At 42.7% G+C, this 23242-nt stretch overlaps 1 protein-coding gene across 2 annotated transcripts in view; it reads right to left on the bottom strand.

The window, feature by feature from the left end:
• Positions 1-23242, bottom strand: part of dock8 (dedicator of cytokinesis 8) — an 83539-nt gene that overhangs the window by 43978 nt on the left and 16319 nt on the right. The window contains exons 1-10 of one of the 2 annotated variants that reach the window (XM_083784500.1): positions 17645-17842; positions 15215-15390; positions 12156-12227; positions 11043-11151; positions 8335-8547; positions 7683-7768; positions 5965-6031; positions 3090-3239; positions 1744-1824; positions 11-170 (exon numbers count right to left, since the gene is read on the bottom strand). In XM_083784500.1, the coding sequence (XP_083640626.1) occupies positions 11-170; positions 1744-1824; positions 3090-3239; positions 5965-6031; positions 7683-7768; positions 8335-8547; positions 11043-11151; positions 12156-12227; positions 15215-15342 (1066 nt within the window). In that variant the 5' untranslated portion in view covers positions 15343-15390; positions 17645-17842. Of the gene's footprint in view, positions 1-10; positions 171-1743; positions 1825-3089; positions 3240-5964; positions 6032-7682; positions 7769-8334; positions 8548-11042; positions 11152-12155; positions 12228-15214; positions 15391-17644; positions 17843-23242 lie in introns of those variants that run through there. The other variant, XM_083784499.1, reaches the window with a different exon arrangement.

Raw genomic sequence — 23242 nt, 5'->3', positions numbered from 1 at the left:
AAATGCGTACCTCGATAGCTGTCCGAGTCTGGGACGTCCCGCTCTAGCGTGGCGGTGCTGATGACATCCATTATGTTGATGGTGGCCCAGGCGAAGGGCATGCGATAGCGACCCAACCTCTCACAGAACACCTCTGCCTGCTTTCGCAACTTCTCCAGCTTGTCCTTGTTCTGAGGACAAATAAATAAATGAACAAGATTAACCATTTCAATGTGACATACTTTGTTTACCGGAGTGCCCCTTTAACACTTAGACTGTGTGTGTGGCCACAAGTGGTAATAGCATGCTCAGTGTCGGAATTGGGGAGATTAGTACTACTCAAGTACTCCATTGTAAGAAAAGGCTAATGTTAGCATTAGCTCACGATAGCTATCCGTTTTTCGAGAAACGTTTATATATAAATCGCGATGCGATAAAATAATTAAAAAAAAATCTGATCCGAACCTCGGTTGTCTGATCGGCACAACGGACAGCGACGTAGTTTCGAAAAAAGAGCCAGAGAAGATCCTAATTATAACAGTAGTCTACGCATGCGTGAGCACGTTCCGTGCGTGGGGGGAGGGGGTGAGCAAGACATTGCCTAGCAACCGGCTCAGGGCATAAAGTTGTTTTTTAGCTGTGCCGTTACAGATCCACATAAAGCGATATAAAACGTATATGCTCTATACACATCAATCACAGACAACAGATGGCTATTAAAAACGTACTGGAAAATAGATCTACAAAAGGAGACAGACAGACTAGACGGACAAACAGAGACATGATGAATGTAGAAGACTGGGGGTTGAAGGGGTCATTCAGGTCAGGTCATCCTCCTCAGAGTCAGAAGACAGCGTGGAAGCATGGACTCCCACAGAGTCCAGAGGTTAGATGACAAAACTGGGATCTGGCATACGTAGACACACGCTGAGCAGCTATTTTCACTGAATGTTTGCCCCCAGAATAGGGACGCTATTTGTGGTTAAAGTCAGAATTAAAATGTTGCCACGAGGCGCCCAATAGCTAAGAGGTCAAGGTGCGTACCACATAGGCTCAAATGCCCGACAGAAAGTCTCCAATTCAACTCTTGGGCCAGACGGACCATTTGCTGCAGGTCACTACTGCTCTCTTTTACTCTCTAAAAGTACAAATATTTAGGACGACCGTTGAGCCGATTCTACTCTATGGCTCCGAGACATGGACACTTTCAAAGAAACAAGAGAAACGGTTGGATGGCACTTACACCCGCCTTCTAATGAGAGCGCAAATTCTGTCTTGGAAGAGCCACCCATCGACTGATCTAATATACGGCAACCTTCCCCGTGTTTCTTCACTAGTCCAATCCAGAAAAACACAGTTTGCCGGCCACTGCTACAGAGCCGACAATGAGGTTATATCTTCCCTTCTCAAAGCAGACCAGAGTTAGAAAACTGTCGTTCTCTGATGTCATCGCTAGGGACACATGCATCAGTAAGCAGGAACTGGGAATGGTAATGAAGGACCGGGAAGTCTGGCGTGGCATTGTGAAATCCATGATCTCGACCGCGGTCGAAAAATGATGATGACTGCTCTCCCTGTATCCTGTCTATCTACACTCTCGCCATCAATAAAGGCTCAGAGAAAGCCCGAAAAAGGTTATAATGTGTTGCTTTTTTGTGTTTTAGATGTTGTCCAGAGGCTAGTAAATTACTTAAATATTTACAGTGTACCCACAGGATATGAAATGTAATTGGGGTGTGCTTTTGCACCGCAAGGTTAGAATACCTTTGTTGAATCATTCTCCCTCAGGGTTGTGTAGGGTTCAGCACAGTCACTGATCTCGCCTTGCTGAAGAACCTTTTCAATCTGCAAGGACAGCGAGAACATGATTCAACATGCCAGTTGAACACTTAAACACAAGAACATACATGGCAGTTTGTCAGAGGAACAGTATGTAATGGATGTCTGTCGAGAAATGTATGCACAGTAAAGATCCCTTTCATCTCAGAGAGTCTAATACAGAGAATTGTACTGTGTACAAGTCTGAGCGATGGCAACTAATACTTTTCAGAAGAAGTCTGAATATAGAGCGTCGCAGTCCCGCCCGCTTTCATGACGACGCCAGGCCCAGGAAATGAATCCCAATGCATTTTTCCCATAGACATTTCAAAAGGTATTTATTTAAAGACGGTTACGCCGCGGACAAAGCCAACTCGAGTCGTGACAACTCATGACAACAAACACAATATTTTGGACCAAACAAATAATTACAAAGAAGAAAAACAACAAAAAAGTGTTGTAACCTGCCGTTTTTTTCTTCTTTCTAATTATTTGTTCGGCCTAGTTGGCTTTGTCCGCGGCGTAAACATCTTTAAATAAATACTTTTTGAAATGACGAAAATTAACGGAGAATCATTTCCTGGGCCCTGGTAGGGGGCGGGACTGCGACGCTCTATAGCAGAGCAATTTTAGGTCAGTGAATACCATAGATGTACCTACTAGGACTGTCCTTAGTCAACCAATAGTCATGATGCATTTGTTGAATAATCAATTAGTCGTTTTATCTGCAAATGTGTAAACATTAAAATAGAGTGCATTTTGCATCCCAAAATGCAGTTTATAGTTAAGGGACGCAATAAAACAACGACTTCTGCATCCACAGGATGCACTACTGTACTATACTGTACTGTTTATTCTAGTTTATTTTGCTAGATTTAGTTATTTTAGTTATTTCTTCTTCTGTTTTCTACATGAATATAACCACATTATAACCATATAAAATGAAATGGGAGTTAAATGCTGCAATTTGTAAAAATGGCAAAATAGGACTCCTAACGTCATTGAAGTGGGACTCATAAAATGTCCCTGGGACTCATCTAAAAGACCATCCCTGCATCCCGGGACTCATTACATTGAAAACCTATTTACATCACTGCTTGTGTTTGCTGCACCCAGAGTTTAAAGAGATGTCCAAATTCTTCAATAAATAATGAATTTAGCATGGAAAAACTAAACTAACTAAACAAAGTCTTGGTCGTCTAAGACCAAACTGACCAATTAATCGATTATTGGGCTATGAATGTGGGCAGCCCTAGTAGCTACTGTACTACATAAGTGCTCTATGCTATTACCTTGATGACCAGGTAGATGTCTGACGAGGGGTATGTGATGGAAAAGATGGCAGACCTGGCCAGGGTCGAGAGGTCCACATTAGGGGTGTGGGCCTTCAAGGAACCCTTGAACTGGTCTGAGATCAGATCACAGTAGAAGTTCTCCGATATCTGGACAAAAGAGAGGAAAAAATACAATGTGTTAAAAGCACATACTGGATGTGGCTATTTACTACTTACAGTAATGCTGTGTATTTCTGCCATACATTTGTGAGCATAGGAGAAGACACAATTCTCCCAAAGTGGATATAAAATTCCATAACGGAATCCCCACTGTACCCAATGGAGGGGAAATTAAATCAATATCCACAATGTTACATGATGCTCATTTCATTTATTGAATAATCTCTACAGGAGCAAGCAGGGCTGTGTGTGTGGAATGCTATCCGCTCAGTCCGATCTGATGTTCCTCCAGTTGCCTCCCTTGTGACCCCCAGGCTACGAACATGACCATATGCCCTGACCCCTCTCCTGTTGTGAGCGTCATGTGATCCTCTCCATTAAGCAGCCATTAATTCCTACCCCCCTCGTTCCTTTCTCCTCGTCAGGCCCCTATAGCTGTCCCCTCCTCTGACGTTCCATCTTAAAAAGCATTTGAAGGCCTGTTGGAAAGCCATAATGGTCTGAACTCCAAATTTATTCCCTGCGAAATGAACTAATATTATTTATTTAGGTTAGCCCTGTTGTCTAACATAACAATAAATGGCTCACATTGAAACATGCTGAGAGCTTGTAGATCTGCTACTTTCACTAGTTTTTGACAATATTTGCTTAGGATAAGATGCCCCCAAACAGGGACGTGAGGCTGAAAGTGGTTAATTAAGTATCATACAGGGATGTGCAGTTAGGTATTGCATGTTGTAATTATCCAACTACTAATAACACTAACTGCTTACTATGGTCAGTTTGAGTAACATTCATAGGGTCCTCAGAGTGACACCTCTCAGGAGATCACAGTAGCATTTTTAAATGCTTGTGTTCACGAATATAGTTTGTTGCCGTCTGGTAAGTAAGCCAATTTTCTGTTTCTGTAGCGTGAAGCAGCTTGATGTACAAGTACACCTCCTGGACATGACGCTAATATGTCGTAGGAACTTTCCCCAATCCAACCCTTGATGCCGAGTGCTAAGCAGGGAGGCATTGGGTCCCATTTTTCAGAGTCTTTGGCATGACACGGCCAGGGATCAAACCCTGACCTGACCAGTCTCAGGGCGGACACTTTAACCACAACGCCACTGAGCTGGTTGTTGTCTGGTAACTGAAAACAACTGGCTAAACTCAAGGGTATTCTCTTGACATTCAAACTCAGTTGTAAATGTCAAAGAATCAAATAAAACTTATAATAAAAGTGAAAACTGTAATAAAATAATAAATATCCAAGAGCCCACTAAATCAAAACAGTATACAGGCTCCAATGAATTACAATGAAGACTTCACAGGAGAAATTCAATCTTTTGTGTATTTCATAAGACATAACGCAGACCAGAATTTTCCATATCCATATCATCCATCGCAACATACTGTAGTGTAGATAACTCATAGCTAGCTTAATATGAAGTATTTCACTCCTTGCAAAATACATTTGGTCAGTATGGTCAGTTGATCAGAGGCAGCACCCGTGTTGAACGTTGATGCGCAAAATCCTCTGTATGCATGTACCCCGTCTTGTACAAAAGCCCTGATGAGAGGTCCGGAAGGACAGGATTTATAACTGGAGAATCATATGGAATAATATGAACATCTGCAGCCGATTTCATGAATGTGAAACAACAAACAGTGCTTCTACAGTGAGCCATGGAGAAAGCAGAGAAGGGAAGCAGGAGGAGAGAGTGAGAATGGAAGGAAATTGGACAATATTATGACAGAAATGCGAAGGAGAAAACAGGATTCTAGATAAAAGGGCACAGAGGAGAGACTGAGAAACAAAGAGCAAGATACAGAGAGGAAAAAAAACAATAAAATATGTTTCATATTCCCACCTCATCGAGTCAGAATTGAGTAAACAAGCTGGAGAGTTTGTCCTCCACTGTGACAGAGATGCATTTCATAACTTCAACATCCTGTCTCTGATCCAATAAGCAGGAAGTTGTATCACCCTTCACAAGGACACAGCTGGGCTCAAGAACTAATGTAATGATGCTGCTACTGTTAAAGCCAATGTGACAAACACATTAGAGAGTGGGCTGGAGGACTGCAAATATCAAGGAGGTAAAGTGCAAGCATCGGCACATGGAAATGTCTATTTTGACAGTCTGCCTACATGAAGTTGTAAAAAAGACTAATGTACAATGATGCTCAATATTGTATTATACACCGTCTCCTACCAGACCATAATGTCCAACAATCCTGCAGTGGCTTTAGAAGCCAACCAGGAACTGTGCTGAATAGCAGACAAGGCCAGAGGCTAAAAGCCCATCTCATTTGAGAGATTCCCGAGCACTTAAGCACAAACTAAATCCTTCCAACCCCCCCCAACGCCCCCCAAAAAGAAAACAACCTTTACAGCTGTGCAAATCCATAGCAAACATAGCAAAAATACTGTGGTCCAAAGATGTTGTCTGGGAAAGCAGTGTACACTGCTACCACAACATGAGTGGGTACGGTACTGAAAAGCACACAGAGCTTCCAGATGTCCTGCTGAGACCTAAGCCCTGTACATGATTACACTGATCCCAGTCACTGCCACAACAGAATGCCAAGCAACTAAGACAATAAAACCGCACAGATCTGTGGCATTACATTAATCTTAGATGTTTTCTATTACAGTATATTGCAGGGGCCTACAGTCACGTTGTTGGGCACCAGCTGTGCCCTCAACAGCGACGTGGTTTCTTACCTTCTTCTTCTCCTTCAGATCATACAAGGCCAGGGTAGCAAATAGAGGCTCGATGTCAATCTCAAACCTATGAAAAGCAAAGAGGAAGAGTCAATTTAGAGACTTATTCTAACAATTGGATGAACAAATAGAGTAGATAATGTTGTTTTCATGCTATAATGCTCATTGAAAACTATTCCATTGTATTCTGTTGTATCTCTGCAGTGCAGAGAAATGTGGCGTTGAGAGGCAATGTGTGCACAAAATTATGAAATGAGTCAACTTAAGGTTAGGATAGCAGGCCGCCAAACCACCAAAGCAGAGAAATGGACTCAACTCAAATATTTGGCAGGTTTATGGAGCGGAGGAGGAATGAGGGAGAAGAAGATTGAAAGGGAGAGTAAATGTGTGTGTGTGTGTGTGTGTGTGTGTGTGTGTGTGTGTGTGTGTGTGTGTGTGTGTGTGTGTGTGTGTGTGTGTGTGTGTGTGTGTGTGTGTGTGTGTGTGTGTATGCGTGCACACACTAGCATGTGTGTGCGTATGAGAGGGTGTCAGGCTGTGTCTATGTGTTGTGTGATCTCTGAGGACACAGATACCACCGTGTTCTGATTATGACAAAGATTGTCAACTTCACCTACAATGTTGAGAAATGTGGAAAAACTTGTTCCCTTCACTGACAGGCCTTCATTCATCATTTACTTGGTGATCTTTTTCCTGTTCAGCTCCACACGTGTTTGAGGGGACTGGAGTGATGACGAGACCATTATGAGGCGCTATTAACCTTAAGCTTGTGACACAGCCTCACTCACTTGGTGATCAATCATTACAAGCAACAGCTGTAAGTGTAAATGTGTGTGCGACTGTGAGTGTGTTAGGAAGACATCGCAAATGAGGGAAAGGGGAACAGGGGAGGAAAAGGGAATACTTGATGTACAGTACACACATACAGTATGCACACGCACTTACACACAGTACAGGAACAGAGGCAGCATTGCCCACAGAAAGTGAAGGTCTACTCTAGACTCTAGACTTAGTGGTTCTCAACCTTTTTAGCCTGCGACCCACCACTCGGACAGGAACTTAGGAGTTGAGGCTCCACAGATAAATATTGTGAAAATAGCAGTGAACTTGTAGATTTTCTTTTTTTTGCCTCGTACTCATATTATTTGGCAATTTGGCCTATCTGTTTCACCAGTTTTTATAGTATAGTTTGTTAATTACTTTTGATGCTGTAATCGTACTTGTGTGTCCCTGGCAGGTTCTGTCTGTCTGAATTGATTTTCTTTTCTTTTTTGTAATTTTTTTTACATGTTAAATTGTTAAAATCTTAAAATCTTAAAAGTCCTTAAACTGTCATCTGGGGACCCCTCAATATCATGTGGGTCGAGAACCACTGGTCTAGAGAAGACCCAACAACCGCTGCAGAGAAAGATGTTCCATCAAGCCACACTCCTCAACCCTCCCACCCAGCTCTATGCTTCAGAAGTGCTTCATGCCAGCGGCAGCATGTTACTCTACAGTCAGTCTAAGTCATGGTTAGTTGTAGCGTACAACAAGAATGCACTGTGTGCTAAGTGCTGGGTAAAAGGTCACATTCTCATGAAAGAAGACAGTAGTGCGCATGTTGGTCATGCCTCTATAATGCATCTCTCTGTTGATTCCCCCGTCATAAGTTGTGAGATCAGATTGCAGCTGTATAATTTATACAGTTATTGCCCGTCCTCCTCATATTGACATACTTGATAGCCTGACAGCGGACGAGGATGCGGTCGCCCATATGTTCCTTCGGGCGTTCGGGGATGGGGCGGATCTCCACTGCATCATCCTGCACACAACAAGAACACTTATACAATTAAAAATGCACAGATTCATATCCACATTCACGTGTGATGTCTGTGCTGTATCTGCATGTAGGTTTTCTTCTATATACTGTATGTGTGATTGTGTGAATTGCCTAATTATACGCTCTTGTACGCGGCGGAAATAGCCGATATACAAGCTCACAATGGATCGGTCCTGCTGTTTAATTATCTTTGGTCTCACCCATTGTTTCCCAGACATACGGTCCCAGGACTCACTGACCCATTTTTATGGGTCACGACTAAATATCCCTTTTTTGTTTACCTTTCCTACTAAATACATTTCCCAACATTTCTTCAAAAGATTACAAAAATAAATACAAAATCTGCAACTTTCAAACAAATGTCAAATTGTTTGAAAATGATTTATAGCACTTAAATTAAATTAAAACATAATAATAATAATAATAATTAGCTATTTTCACATTTTAAAACATCGGACTCAAGTGATTCATTCATATTGAATGTTTTTTCCCAGGGAGACTCTCTCTTGGGTCTCGTCCGGAAAAGGTATGGGAAGTCGTGGTCTCACCTCATCAGCTGGCGGGTAGAGAGCAAACAGCTCGGGGTGCCTGTTGCCCTGCCGGGCTTCATGGTTGAAGCAATCCAGCTCTTCGTGGCTACTGAAACACAACAGCCCCTCCTCCACTCTGGGGTCGGGGGTCAAACACCGAAGGTCAAAGTCCGAGGAGGTCAGCGTGCGGCCGCATTCGTCACTCAACACCACCAGTGATGGAGATTTCACCTGAGGCACAGGCACAGAGAGGGTAAAAGAAAAGAAGAGAAAAATAAGTTGATGCATGTGAATGGGAAATGAGAGATGGAAGGTAACGCAGAGAATGCCACGGGAAGCATTATTTAGAAAGGTTAGATGAAAGTGGGGTCTGTGAGTATTATGCTGCATTACGGTCTTATTAATATACAATTATGTTTGTCATGCAAGTGTTGTTTGTGCCATGAGTACATTCAACAGAACGTGAATATTACGTGGCCATAAACCTGCATAAATGAGGGGTCAACTACATGAATAGTTTGATCTGAAACCCCAGGGGAGACCATGCGCTGCCTTCCACCCCAGTGAGGCTTCACTGTTCACTCTCGGAAAGGAAGCTGCAAGGGCACCAACACGTGATGGTCTCCAGGCTACAGCCAAAACAAACCCCAGTGGAGTGGAGGAGGAGACCCATAAAAGACATTATATGACAATTGACTTGCCCGCCCCCATCTCCTCTGTCACTCTCAGATTGGCACTGGTTCTCAACATCTGCAGGGACCACCAGCGGTCCAAATAGACCTTTACACGGGTGTGTAACTCTGAGACACTGGGTTAGCTCCGGGTGACTGCGACATAGACTTAGACAGTCCTTTGTTAGCTACAGTGTGCAGATAGGTCGCTCATCTCACTCAGCAGACTAATTGGAAACAAGCAGTTCAGTGTGTGTGTGTGTGTATATATATATATATATATATATATATATATTCCACCTTACTGATGGTGTTGTTTTGACTGTGTTGTACACTGTCAGAGTTACAGACCTGTCAAGGTCCACCTGGACCCTGGTGGTCGACGGATCCGACATTGAGAACCAGTGATTGTAGATCACGGGATGCCTGTGGCTGCAATAAGGGCCTTAAATCTGGCTGCTTAATTAACCAGACTTGGCAAGGGCAGTGCTGGGACTGAAGGCTGGTGGTATTGTGAAGGCTGGGGTGGCTTGGCTAGCGAGAACTGGGGGTGAGACTGCCTGGGCTGGTTGGGATCGTCTGGTGCTGGGGCCAGGGATTTTTCTTAGGATTAGACAAAGGGGCTCGAGAGAGGGTTGGGAGAGAGGATGGGAATTTGGCTTGAAATGATGTCAGTGAAAGACCACGACAGGAAATCTGTAATGACACCGGCGGCCTAAGAGACTGGGTGGGACATAGAGCAAATGCTATTCTGCAGAACTATAGAATAGAATCGCACATCGCGGGGAAAAAGGAGAAAAAAAGACAATGCCGTTCGTGGCTTTGTTTTGTCTAGAAAGGAAGAGTTAAAGGTGTATGTAAGTGATATTTTTTTGGTTAAAAACTAAATAAATAAAAAGGTCTATAATCCAATAGTAATCATTGCTATGGAGTGTTTGTTCATTAACAGGGGTCTATCCAGCTCTTTAGTAAACAGAAAATAATGTTCAGGTGAGAACCCAGCAAAGATCATTTATCAGCTTGTGTTCCAGTTTAAAATGTGTCTGGTCATTTGTTTGTTTATTCAATTCAAAATCTACTTGTTTATCCTGTAAGATTTCTCTAAAATGAATGAAATTGGTAACCTCAGCTGGAGAGATGTGTTACTACTGAAGTAGGTCGGGAGTGGCTTATTGTCGGTATCAGCCGGTAACACACGTGGAATATAGAGCCATTTAAACTTATTATAAAAAAAGAAAAATCCCAGGACCTTTAAGATGGTGGTAGAGGGCAAAATGAAGGCTTATCTGTGTGCAAGGCACAGTGCCAGTGTGCCAGAGTAAACAGTGCCAGCATGGGCGAGTGACAGGAATGACAAAACATTGCTGTGTTCACTGTTACAAGTCCCCCTAGACCCAACTACACACCCCACTTTCAATGTCTTCTATGCACCTCGTCCCCCTCACTCTCCCATTGTCACCCAAACTGTAATCCATATGGACTGCCATACACTACTGACGTAAAAGGCTTCACTTGTCCAAGTACAACAACAAGGCAAGGGAAATTAAGTTTCCTTAGGAAAGGACACGCTATGTGTAACGTATAATTAATACTGAAGCTATATATCCACTGACGTCACGGTTGATTATTTGCCTCTGTCGATACCCGTCCTGGGTTACACATCAGAGCTGCCTGGTATCATATTTTCTTTTGTTTCGTCTATTCCATAATAGGACCCTACATCTGATATAGTATGTGCATGACACACTTTATACTGGACACCAGCTCTGGCTTTATCATTTACAATTGTCTTGGCTTTCTAAGAATGATGAGAATAGATAGAACACTATTATTTTGTAGAGGGGGACAAAGATAAGTCCCCTGGGGGTCTCGGTCAATGTATATAGTATATAGGGTTTAATTTGTTTTATGAGATAAGGTAAGTGCATGTAATAGGGCTTTTATTCAGTGAAACACAATTTATATGACAATGTGTACTCATCCATTTATCATAAAAACTTTATAAAGCGAAGTCTAAATGATGTGTGTGATTGACCTTGTGTTAATGTTTCTTACCGGGGTCTCTTGTTTCTCTGGGTCAATGTCCGATTCAAATGTCTGTTTTTGAAGGAGCTTGTGTAGGCCTGCTCTCTCTGAATATGCACTCCAGCCATCTCCCTGGCACCTTTACACATGCACGCACACACATACAAAAGCACACCAGACACAGCAAATATGGTCACTAGCTCACTACTACTGATACTAGATAACAGATTTGAATTCCCTAGACTCACAATACAAAGAGCAACCGTGTGCGTGTGTGTGTGTGTGTGTGTGTGTGTGTGTGTGTGTGTGTGCGTGTGTGCTACATGATAAGTGAAATAGGCGATCCCAATGTGTACACCTTTATCAGGTCCTCCCAGACCTCTGATGCGTTTCCTGTTCTACAGCTACCTGCAGTAGTCTGGACTTTATCTCAGGGCTGTTTACACAAAGAACATTACAAGCCAGACAATCTCACTGGTGCTCCGCTCATGCTTTGTGAAACTTGTGAGACCACACACCAAGACAATGCATTTGAAAAATGGTTGTGGTTGCTAAGTTAACACGTGATAATTAAGAAGCTAATGAAGCATTCATCTTGGTAAATTGTCCAATTTATTATTCTAATTTGAAACAATTTATCACACATCACACAATGAATAGTGCTGACCTAATACAATCACCAAACAGGTTTCCTTCATCATTATTTGAATTACTAAACTCCTTTAAAAACTGCACTCTGCTAATTTGCAATAGAATGCTTTTGGAATATTTACAACATTTAAGTATGTGTTTTATAATTGTTTGGGCTTAAATGCAATCACCAGAAGTAATAAGCTAACGTTATACAGTATATTGAAGAAACAACACCATGATCACATGTCTTGAATATCACCACCAGGAATGTTTGTGTTTGGCGTGATGATGTAAACTGCCCTTGATGACATTTTCACATTTACTTTATGTCGTAGAACAAAAACATAAAAAAAACCCAAAGACTGATAGAAAGAGAACCAGGAAGTGCAAAATGCTCATTTCCAGGTTTTGGAACAACAAAAACTCTAAACCTTCTCAAGATGAGCCACAGTCATTAGGGTTCTACTGTAATTTCTGGGTGTTTGAGGGTGCTGTTTGAAGACTATTTACCTTCTGGACACCACTAGCCATGGCTGGGTGTAACTCTGGACACAGTCTCTCACATGTGGGTCCAACTCCACCCTGTCAAGGCAGCAGCGAGAATGAGCAGGATAAAGAGGATATTTCTCACCATCATGTGAACATGCACACACACACACACACACACACACACACACACACACACACACACACACACACACACACACACACACACACACACACACACACACACACACACAGACACAGACACAGAGACACACACACACACACACACACACACACACACACACACACACACACACACACACACACACACACACACACACACACACACACACCTTATATTTACAACACCACATGCTTGTCCTATCTTTATCTGCACTGCCATGGTCAAGGTGTGAGATAAATGAAATTCCCACATAAGCTACGATAGCATACATAGTCGGGATAGTTTTCACAAGCTATGGTCACATTATGTCTTCACCACTTAAACCCTAATCTGTATACTCTGTTGACAGGGGTCCCCCAGGGCTCTATACTTGGCCCCCTCCTTTTTCCCTATACACCAAAGATGTTCGCCAAAAATAACTGAACTCTCTAGGTCGTCCTCAGACGAGCCCTCCATCGTCACCTCCAGTCATCCCGGTTCTCCATACATCTGGCCAGTTCGTTGGTACTTTGCGCTCCTGCGTCGTTCTTGAGTACATCCACGTATGTTAGCGTGGGACGTCCTCGTGACCGGTGCCCGTGTGTTGGATCCCATAGCACTAGTTTGCTGGCTGGCAGCTCTTGGTGTCTTTGGCAGTGTCCTGCTAGTCTCATTCTCCTGGCTGCTATTTTCTGGCTCACCCTTGGCATTCCATCATACAGATTTGTGTTGGTAACATGTGTGCTCTTATTGATGTTGAGTACTGCACGCAACATTCTGATGTAGCACCCATCGAGAGACTTCTGCAGGGTTGGCTTCAAGGTTCAGCATTCACTGCCGTATAGGAGAACAGACTCTACCGTTGCGTAGAAGAACTGCACTATCTATGATTTATCTATCAACAACACTAGTTTCACCAAATGTTCGCCTATCATGATATGCCTAATATAAGAACGCTGGTTAAATAGCACATCCATTAGACCAACTGTTGGACAATAACAGCTTGGGTGGGGTCACCTGCTCGATGTGTGCATATTGTCTGTAGTCTGACCTCACAGAAGTGATAAGCAGCAGGTTCAATAAGTTGAACGGGCACTGGCTGTCGACTACAGTCGACTACGCAAGTAGGAGTCGGGATTAGGGGTGGAAGTAAGAGAAATAAAAGAGATGTGGGTTCTCAGCTGCTGCATTTTCAAAATATATTATACCGGTACTTGCATATATTACATAGTTGGGCGTCCGAGTAATGCAGGGGTAAAGTTCCTTCACACCACTGTCGAGACTGTTGTGTTTAATTGGGTGTGTTCATGTGGGCAGGGGAGGGTGGTCTCTGTCACTGCACTACTCCTACAGGTAGCATGTTCCAATGGCACGCATTACGCTCTGAAGTGAAAAGTAGTGGCTGGTGACTCCATATATATGGAAGAACAGTGCCCTGTTGTAAACAACACATTTACAACTCTTATACAGTTGTAAATCAACAGTATTGAGTTGTGCTTTCAGGTGAAAAATACCCATTCTGCAAACTGTTAATAATACATACATGGGGGGGACTATACATGGGGGGAAATCAGGAATCTACAAAAATAGCAGATCCAAAAAACTAAACAAAACTAGAGGTTAAAGAGGACTAACCAGCAAAACAAAAACAAAAGTCTGCACACTATGGCTCCCAGTCAAAATCTTTATAATGGTGCATTTATATAACACTTTTATCCAAAGCGCTTTACATAGATATTGATGGATATTTTTCTTTGGTATTTTGTTCACATCTTATTTCTATGTTAAAAATGACTTTGTATTTGGTGACAGGACTGCCCTGTCACCCAGTGTGATTTTATATCCATATTTGCTTGGTAGTAATCCTATTATCAGCTCTCATCCTATCCAGATGGAAAAATATGACGCATGACCTGACAAACAAACTTTGCTCTAAAGATGAGGATATAAACACCCTCTCACCCTATGAGATAACGGTCAACAACAGAATCCTATAATCAAAGACTTGATTAAACGTCAAAAACAGGATTCAGACAATCGGACGCTCATGACGCTGTATTCTGATAATCATCGATCAACCTATTGCAATGTGACAATTGAATTCTGTATCTATGACATGTTTTCGAGTATATATGTTTGTGCAAAATGATGTAACGGGGTTCTGAACACTTCCAGCACGGAGAATCTCTCTCCGGCTGCCTTGTCATTTCTTGTAACAACTATTGAACCGAAGACTATACTAAAGATTCTGATTTGCTTACACGGTTTCCTGTGTCAACTTCTTTCAGAGTCTTTAACCTCTCTGGTTTCACCAGAGAGAAATACTTTTTTTGGGTTGAATACTTTTGAGTACTCTTGGTGGATGCAACTTTCTCTATTTCCAGGAAGACTAGTTAAAGTGGAGTAGCCTCTTTTTCAATTCCAACAGATATATTCACCCATTCACACACATTCAAACACCGATGGCGGAGGAAACCATGCAAGGCACCATGCACATATAGGAGAGCAATTCAGGTTCAGAGTCTTGCTCAAGGACACTTGAGCAAACTAACTAACTCTGGGGGAGCTCGGGATCGAACTGGGAAACCTCGCGGTTACCATGCGGCCGCTCTCCGCCAGACCCACTGCCGCTGATTTATCCTGCAAAGCATGTCCTGATTTGTATTGTGTGGTCACTGGTCAGGTGCATCGATTTTCCAAAAGCACAAGAACCCTACACAGAAACTGATTTCAACGACTCAAAGTCTAAGACACAACATGAGTCGTATTCCTGTCACAGTATTCATACACAGTCCTAAAACACTGCCGTGCAGTCAAAATAATACAACTTTTCCCAGGATCAACAAATCCGGGCTTGTGGATTTGGCATCAAACGGTGGCAGTTAACTGGTGGCACATGTACATGTGGCCTGTGACCTACCCGTCCTCGGGGACAGAGTGTCTGGCGGTGCGACACTCCTTCTCCACCAAGTCCACCTGCAGGTCATCGTCAGGGAAGTCGCCCAGCTCCTGCATCAGGGCCGCGTCTCCACTCCTCAGCTGGGACATCAGGAAGTCCTCCAGGTCCAGTGGCTCCACCGCTTCATACGACTGAGGCTGAGGAGGGAGGGAAAGAGGGGGGAGGGGTAGAGAGAGAAAGAACGAGGGGGAAGAGGAAGATGCCAAGTGAAGGAGCGAGCGAGAAAATTAGGGATGGAGGGAGAGTGGGGATGGGGGTTAAGAACACAAAAAGTAGGTGAAATGTTCCAGTAATTTATTGCAATTTAAGGACAATACAGCCATAATAAAATATCTTAAGGCTGTTAATGTGTTATAAAGAGAATTTTCCCTCGTTTCTATCCAATATGCATTTTCTGGCTGCGATTACAGAAATATGTAGACAGATGTGCAATGAAGCAACCCTGTTGGGCTTTGTTTGAAGAGAAAGATAAAGAAAGTGAGACACATATAATGAAAAAAGATTAATCACCCTTGAAGGGCTGTGTGTGGCACTTGAAGAATTTGTGTAGCCTTAAGTCACACTCACACCCAAATAATATTAGGGAAGAGTGTGGAAAAGAAAAGAGCAGGCGAGGAGGAGGAGCAGGGCAAGTGGTGTCAGGAAAACCCCATACCTAACCAGGAACGAGAGGCCAAGGTACACACTGTATAAATAGCAACTGGAACAAACTAGCCTGCATCAGAGCTCTTTTTTAGTCTTACTGTAGGCCCATATATAGATCTATGTTGGTGATAATAAACAAGTGCACAGACACACATCACGTTGATGAAAGGATGCAGTACCACACAATGCCCCCTGAATCAGCCTGATTGTCGTATCCATCATGTGACAACAATGGGCCAGCCTGCTGCCCACCTTGCAGCCTCACCCAACGCTCTATAGGGAGGAATGAAGCCAAATAAACACTCAGGCTCTTCTGTCATTAGAGAGCACTCTTGAATAATAACAATAACAGATGTGAATCGTGTAGCGTTTGATGTTACTGTACACTGTTTGAGGTTATGACATGAAAGCGGAACCTGCGTCAAACAGGTGTTGTTGGTTTTTGTATGAAAGGTGGCTACAACTTAGTGGGCAGGTCTCCAATATGGTCAAAGTTGACTTGTTTTGGCTAGTAGTATCGTTAAAACTCTGCAAGTATGACCTTACCAAATGAACAACACCGATATGACTCTCTATTTTTATTCTAAAGACTCTTTATAAACACACTGGGATGGTACTAGAGGGCACATCCTGCATCAGCAGGTTCTTCTGTGAATGTGGCACACTGTGCCAGCTGTCTCACATACAAATAATTTGTGTGGCAGCAAGGTAGCGTACAAACGGGTGGGTGAGAGACAATACATGTGCACTGTGCACAACAGCAAAAGGGATAGAAAAGTCGCAAGTTCCTTTAACCTTATAAAGACAGGTAACACAGACATATTGGTAGGCTGAACTTCTGTGACTGGGTGAGTCAAGCACACACACAGTGAAATTCCTTTTGTTTCCAGACATGTTTTTGCACATCATTCTAGCCTGAGGGATATTTTTCTCTACTTGGCAGAGAAAAGGAAATTAGAAGTTTGGAACACAAGAGCAACTGGTATCAATGGTTATGCACAGATGAAAAATAGAGAAGGGAAAAAAATAAAGACAGCCAAATGGATAACAGAGTCAACACATACTGCACTGTATAGCAGCACAAAGTGCTCATGCATGTCAACACTTCTCACTTATGCAAACTTTGGACATTCATAATAGCCAAACTTCCATAATGGCCTCTTTCTGGTGCATAGCGTAGTGTGGAGGCCAACAGAAACCAATATGAATGCAAATCTATGCATGCCTTGGACCACAGCATGCTCTGCTATGGTGTCGAGCTATGTGTAGCTAGAAATTAGCTCCTGATCAGCAAGATTGTCTGTCCTATTTTGTCATTGTAAAGGTGATCTGTTTGTAATTTAATCACCAACAGGAACAACATGTTTACGATGACAGATTGTCCTAAAAATAACAAAATGTTTAAATTTTTAACAGAATTTCTCACAGATTACAGTCAAGAGCATTTACAGGTATGTCAATCATTACTAGAAGTTATTCTGAGCCTATATAGGGTAGTGTAGATCACCAGAACAACATACATATAAACCAAAACAACAAGATTACCCACCAGAACAACATAGAAATCAGATAGTCCACGGATAAAGGAAACTAGTGTAATGTAGAGGCTATCACATACATCCAACATCCAATCCCAAATAACTGCATTATTTGTCCTGAGTCCTGAATAACGACATCAAAATTAGATGCAACTTCTTCTAAATCATCAATAAAAGACAGGTGTGGTCGAAGGAAACTCAGACTTACCCTGCTGAATACTGAAAAGGGTACAGTAAAAAGGAAGTATAAAATGGCGCACTGCGGATATGGGAACCTTTAGTGTGCCTACCAGCGGTTGATGCGTATTGCTAAAACTCAAACACGACAACGGGCAAAACCCTTTCCAAACAGGCCTTCATTCCTCAAACCTGAACGCTGTCGCAGATCTGAAAACAGTGGATTAGTGTAAGTAATATGTCAAAAAGTGACCCAGTCCAACCAAAGAGAAGGGTGGAGCTGAGTTTGATTGCTTCACCCTGTACAATGTTTTGAGATCTGTTCAAATTGTTCAGGCGAAGAATCTTGCAGTTTGGAGTTGAAACCACAAGACACATGAGGAAGTGACATCATCACAACCTTCCTCCTTTAACTGCTGTTTCAAATAACAGGAACAAGAACCACACACACACACACACACACACACACACACACACACAAATCCACCAATTTGTAGGTTAGACCTACAGCAAATGTCACTGATCTCAGCACTAAAAATAGCACAGGGAGTTATGATAATCTGGACAGTTATGCGCACTGCAACTAAAACAAATACTGTACCTCTGCCCCAGCTGTGTCAGATGCCTCAGCTGAATGATGATGTACCATGGGAAAATAGTATCCTGAAGATTAGAGCATTAAAACCCCTCTCTGTCACCCTGAATACAGACATATTCAAGATTTGCCTTATAAGCTGCAAGGTAAATACCCCCCCCCCCCCCCCCACACACACACACACACACACACACAGCACTGAGGCTCTGACCCATTTCCCAGGCAGGTTAGAGATGTTGTCGTCTGTGCCGCAGGCTACAAGGATATAAGCAGAGAGCCTTAACCCACATCTAACCCACTGGGTTGGAGAACCAATGTAAAAGCCCAAACAACCTAGAGAGTGAGAAGTATAGATAGATACTTAGATAGTATAAATGTCAGGACAGAATGACTACTGTATCATCATTCTGTGAGCCAGAATCTAGGCTGAATACAGGTGCAGGAAAACAACTCATCTCAAATGGCATTAAAGGCCCATTAGTGTTCTAATGTTTAGGGTCAAACACCTGTCAACACCAGGAACACTATGGCATTGAAAACTATGCTAAAATGAAGACTGGGAGGCACATTCCTTGGCAATCTTGCTCTCATTGAACTTTGGAGGCCTTCACTAGTCTACAGGACTGGACTTGCTATTAAACTGGTGTGCTTTTATGTCTCCCACTGTGTGTCGCGCGCACACACACACACACGCGCACACGGACACGCACACGCGCACGCGCACGCGCACACGCACACGCACACACACACACACAAAAGTAGACAATACAATACTTCTACACAGATGGCGACTGCAGCACATTCTCCGACCAGACCACAGATTGCATTGCACTCCACTTAACACCTTTAAATCCACGAATACACAGTGTTCATTTAATATTAAGAGTGTGCAAATAAACACATTTTGTTACACCATTTTATGGTCCTACATAATTCAATTAAGAGAATAGTCATTAGATGCTGCCCTATAGGCTACACCACTACAGGTAGGACAATAGAATAATAGTAACTTAGTTGTGGGTATGCATGTACTGTACGTGACAAAGCGGGCATTTTGTCCTTTTCATGGTTTGAACAGATGCTTCAATATAATTGTTTTGTCGACCAAATATCCTGTACATGTGTTTTTTGGTTTCGTTTTACTTTACAATTTTCAACAACCATTTGATGTTTGAAAGCAACCATCACATGGTTTAAGTTATTTTTTATTGGGTCATTGGTTACGGGTTTAAACGTGAATCATTTGTGTTCTTTTGTTCATAGTTACCATGTTTGGGGAGCGCTGAACCAGCATTTCTCCAACTAAATAGCATTGGTGGTGTCATGGCTGATAATTGGGCCAAACCAAGTGAAGGGGTTTCTTGTATCTAGGGATATTCATTGTCTCCACCAGGCCGAAGAAATGGCACCCTTTTCACAATGGCCTATTATAGCGCCACCAGGAGATCACAACCTGACCTGCCATGGTGGAGACCTGTGCCTCGAAGGGCACTTTATCTAGTTGTCTTTGTTTTTATATATTTTAAAGTAATTATAGTGGATCAATGTTAGCAGTTACTGGGAAGTCTGAGGTTAAGAAATTCCACAGAAAAGGGAGTTAGAATCTCAAGAAGGGTAAGTGCAGTCTACCAACTAGCTTACCTGATTGACTCATCATTATTATACTGTATATACTGTCTCTATCAGTACTGTATATCAGTTAACCTGAGTTTAATGTTAGAATGGATAAAGTAAGAGAAGGGTAACCGTGGGATAGGAATATATCAGTGGTCCTCAAAAGATATATCTTTTGGCTCTGGAGTCTCTGGACCACTCATATATTTCAGTTAATAATACCTTGGCTTGATATAATTTGTTGCACATAGTATCGTACAATTAATGAAATCAAGCCCTTAACATATTCTTACTTTTGATTTTGATTGATTGATTGATTGATTGATTACATTTACCATTTAATACATCTAACAAAGAAAATGTAGTTATATTTTAACCCATTCTGACCGGGCACCCATTTTGGTGTTAGCACTATGTTGTGCTTTAGCTATTGAAAAATAGCAGATCTACAAGCTCATAGCGCGCCACCGAGTGGCGCGCTAAGAGCTTGTAGGTCTGCTATTTTTGAAAAATCGAAGAACGACTGACATAGAAACATAGCTTTTTCAGAAAACTGTCATTTTCAAACATACATTTTTAGAATCTGATCTCAGGTCAGAATGGGTTAAAACATTTTCCCATGGACCACTAGTAGTCCGTCCGTGGACCATCGGTTGAGAAACAGTGGTATGTATATATTGCATAGCATTAGCAAGTATTACGAAAGCACTAATCTTAGCCCATATCCCAACACAACAGTGGTCCCCAGCTTGATTCTTAGTCAGGGTGTTGGTCCCTGGTTCTCAATCAGTTGAAAACCCCTGATATAGAGCATAGCAGTGGCAGACATTTTATAGTTCCACAGATAGAAATCCCATTCATTTTTTCCCATAGAGTTTTCCGAACATATTTATATGAATTATTTTAAGCCTGGAACCAAGCGATCCAGGCTCCTGGTGAAATATGATTTGATTCTGTGTCCAAACATAGTTTAATATTTAATTATATTATTTTTTAAATACATACCTGTCACGGTGAGTCAAAGGGTGGGACCCAAATGCAGGAATGTTCAAATTAAATTATTTTACAAGCTACAAACAAAACAAATGAGTAGTAGCAGGATGCAGAAAATGCCAAAAATGCAAAGGTTCTTCAAAGCACAAAGCAGTAAACCGAAAGTTAAAACATGCAAACCTTTCGAAGCAGTAAAGTCCAAAAATGCAGCCTTTCAGAATTGCAAAAAACTGAGAACCAGAAACTCAGGTACAACACAGGGGACAAGGAAGTATGTTCTGACAGTGGGAGTGTGGAAAGAGTCGGAACTGCAGTCACAGGAGGTGGGTCTGCAGGCGGAACTGCAGTCACAGGAGGTGGGTCTGCAGGCGGAACTGCAGTCACAGGAGGCGGGTCTGCAGGCAGAAATGCAGGAGGATCTCTCTGGACGCCAGGCAGGCTGGGCAGTGGAGGGCTGGGCAGGCTGGGCAGTGGAGGGCTGGGCAGGCTGGGCAGTGGAGGGCTGGGCAGGCTGGGCAGTGGAGGGCTGGGCAGGCTGGGTAGTGGAGGGCTGGGCTGGAGAACTGGTGAGGAAGTTGGCTGAAGGGCAGGGGTGTCCGGAGCGACCTCTTCAGAAGGTAACTGAGGAAAAGGTGCACCCCTGTATACTCTCCCACCGGAAAGAAAGCCACATACTGAGCAAATTCTGGATCCTGCCTCCAATATTTTGCCAGTTGCTCCAAGAAATGGGGATCTTCATTACAGACATCCCTGGTAACTCCAAAGTCTTTAAACGAAAACGGTAGGCTGGGCTGGTGGCTACTGGCCATGTTTGACAGCCTCAGCAGCTCACGGACTCAACACATGGCAAAAAAAAAAACTAAAACTAAAATCCAAAAAAAAAAAAACTTGTCCGCTGGGTCCAGAATGGTCAGAACATTCTGTCACGGTGAGTCAAGGGGTAGGACCCAAATGCAGGACAAGAGCAGGAATGCACAAATTAATTGATGTATTAAAGCATAATGCAGTCAAGCTACAAACAAAACAAACGAGTAGTAGCAGCATGCAGAAAATGCCAAAAATGCAAAGGTTCTTCAAAGCACAAAGCAGTAAACCGAAAGTTCAAACATGCAAACCTTTCGAAGCAGTAAAGTCCAAAAATGCAGCCTTTCAGAATTGCAAAAAACTGAGAACCAGGAACTCTGGTACAACACTGGGGACAAGGAAGTATGTTCTGACAGTGGGAGTGTAGAAAGAGTCCAGTCTTATAGGGAGCAGGGTAATTAGCCCTTCACTAAGTCCCTCCCCAACCCATCCTTGTCCAATAGGCATGTTAGCAGCGAAGAAAGCTTGACCTGCATAGCAACCGTTGCTAAAGTATTTGGATTGGCATTGGACAATCGCTTTTTGGGGTGGGATTTAGTGAAGGGCTAATTGCCGAAGTGTTCACAGGTGTGGAAGGGCATATGGCACTGTTGGGCTGAAGAGGGAGTGGGAACAGGTGTATGACAAGGACTCGGAATGGAGAGCGGGAGTGGCTGACGTGGAAATGCAGACAGGGGAAGAGTCAAATATCATCAGGCTTGGTTCCATGCTTAAAATGTAGATCGCTGATGTCATCAGTATATGCCCATATGGCTACTACAAGCTTGCAACACAACACGTTGTGTTATACAACAGTGGCTGCTGAGGTATCAACAGTATATATCTATGGTGTGAATAATCGCTGAGCATAACTGTAACCTAAGGTTGTCTGTGAAGTTTCTGCTTCATGTATTTTTTTGCACCACTGCCACTATGTGGACCTACCAAATACCAATGTTTTACCACTTTGGAACCTCATGCTTAACCTCATGTACATACTGTATCTCAATTTCAGTGTTTCCCAAACCAAACACTGTACATTTGGGTCCCCTGGAGACACTAAAGTTAATTATATTTTGGGTCTCAACTGAAAAGGTTTGAGAACCACAGCTCTAGCTGATGGTCTTATGCTATGTGTATATAGATATCTAGTTACTTGTTTATGTTCTCTTTGGCATGCTTATTTATGTTTTCAATGCTTTTTTTTCTCTCCTACTACAGACATACTGGATGGAATCAGTATTACCCACGTCTTGATCCCATATACCCAACTTCTCACCTACAACTATTGATCTGTTATTAGGTGAAGAAACTTAAGTTACAATATTACAGGCATACCAGGGGCCTGTTTCACGAAACTTGGATTAACTAATCCAGGATTTAGGCCAAAACCAGGCTTTTTCAATCCTGGTCTTTACAGCCTGGTTGTCTCCACCAGCCGAAGGCTAGGGGGAGAGTATGTTTTGCACTCCGTCCGTCCGTGTGTCCGTGTGTGTGTGTGTGTGTGTGTCCGTTAGCAGCTAATCTCGGCCACCGTTAACCCGGTCGATGCCACATTTTGCACACACACTCCCTGGATGCCAA

Source organism: Protomyctophum parallelum, assembly GCF_964188405.1.
Source record: "Protomyctophum parallelum genome assembly, chromosome: 15".
NCBI classification, from domain to species: Eukaryota; Metazoa; Chordata; class Actinopteri; order Myctophiformes; family Myctophidae; genus Protomyctophum; species Protomyctophum parallelum.
Note: the sequence above shows the minus strand (reverse complement) of the source record. Positions and strands in the feature narration are given on the sequence as shown.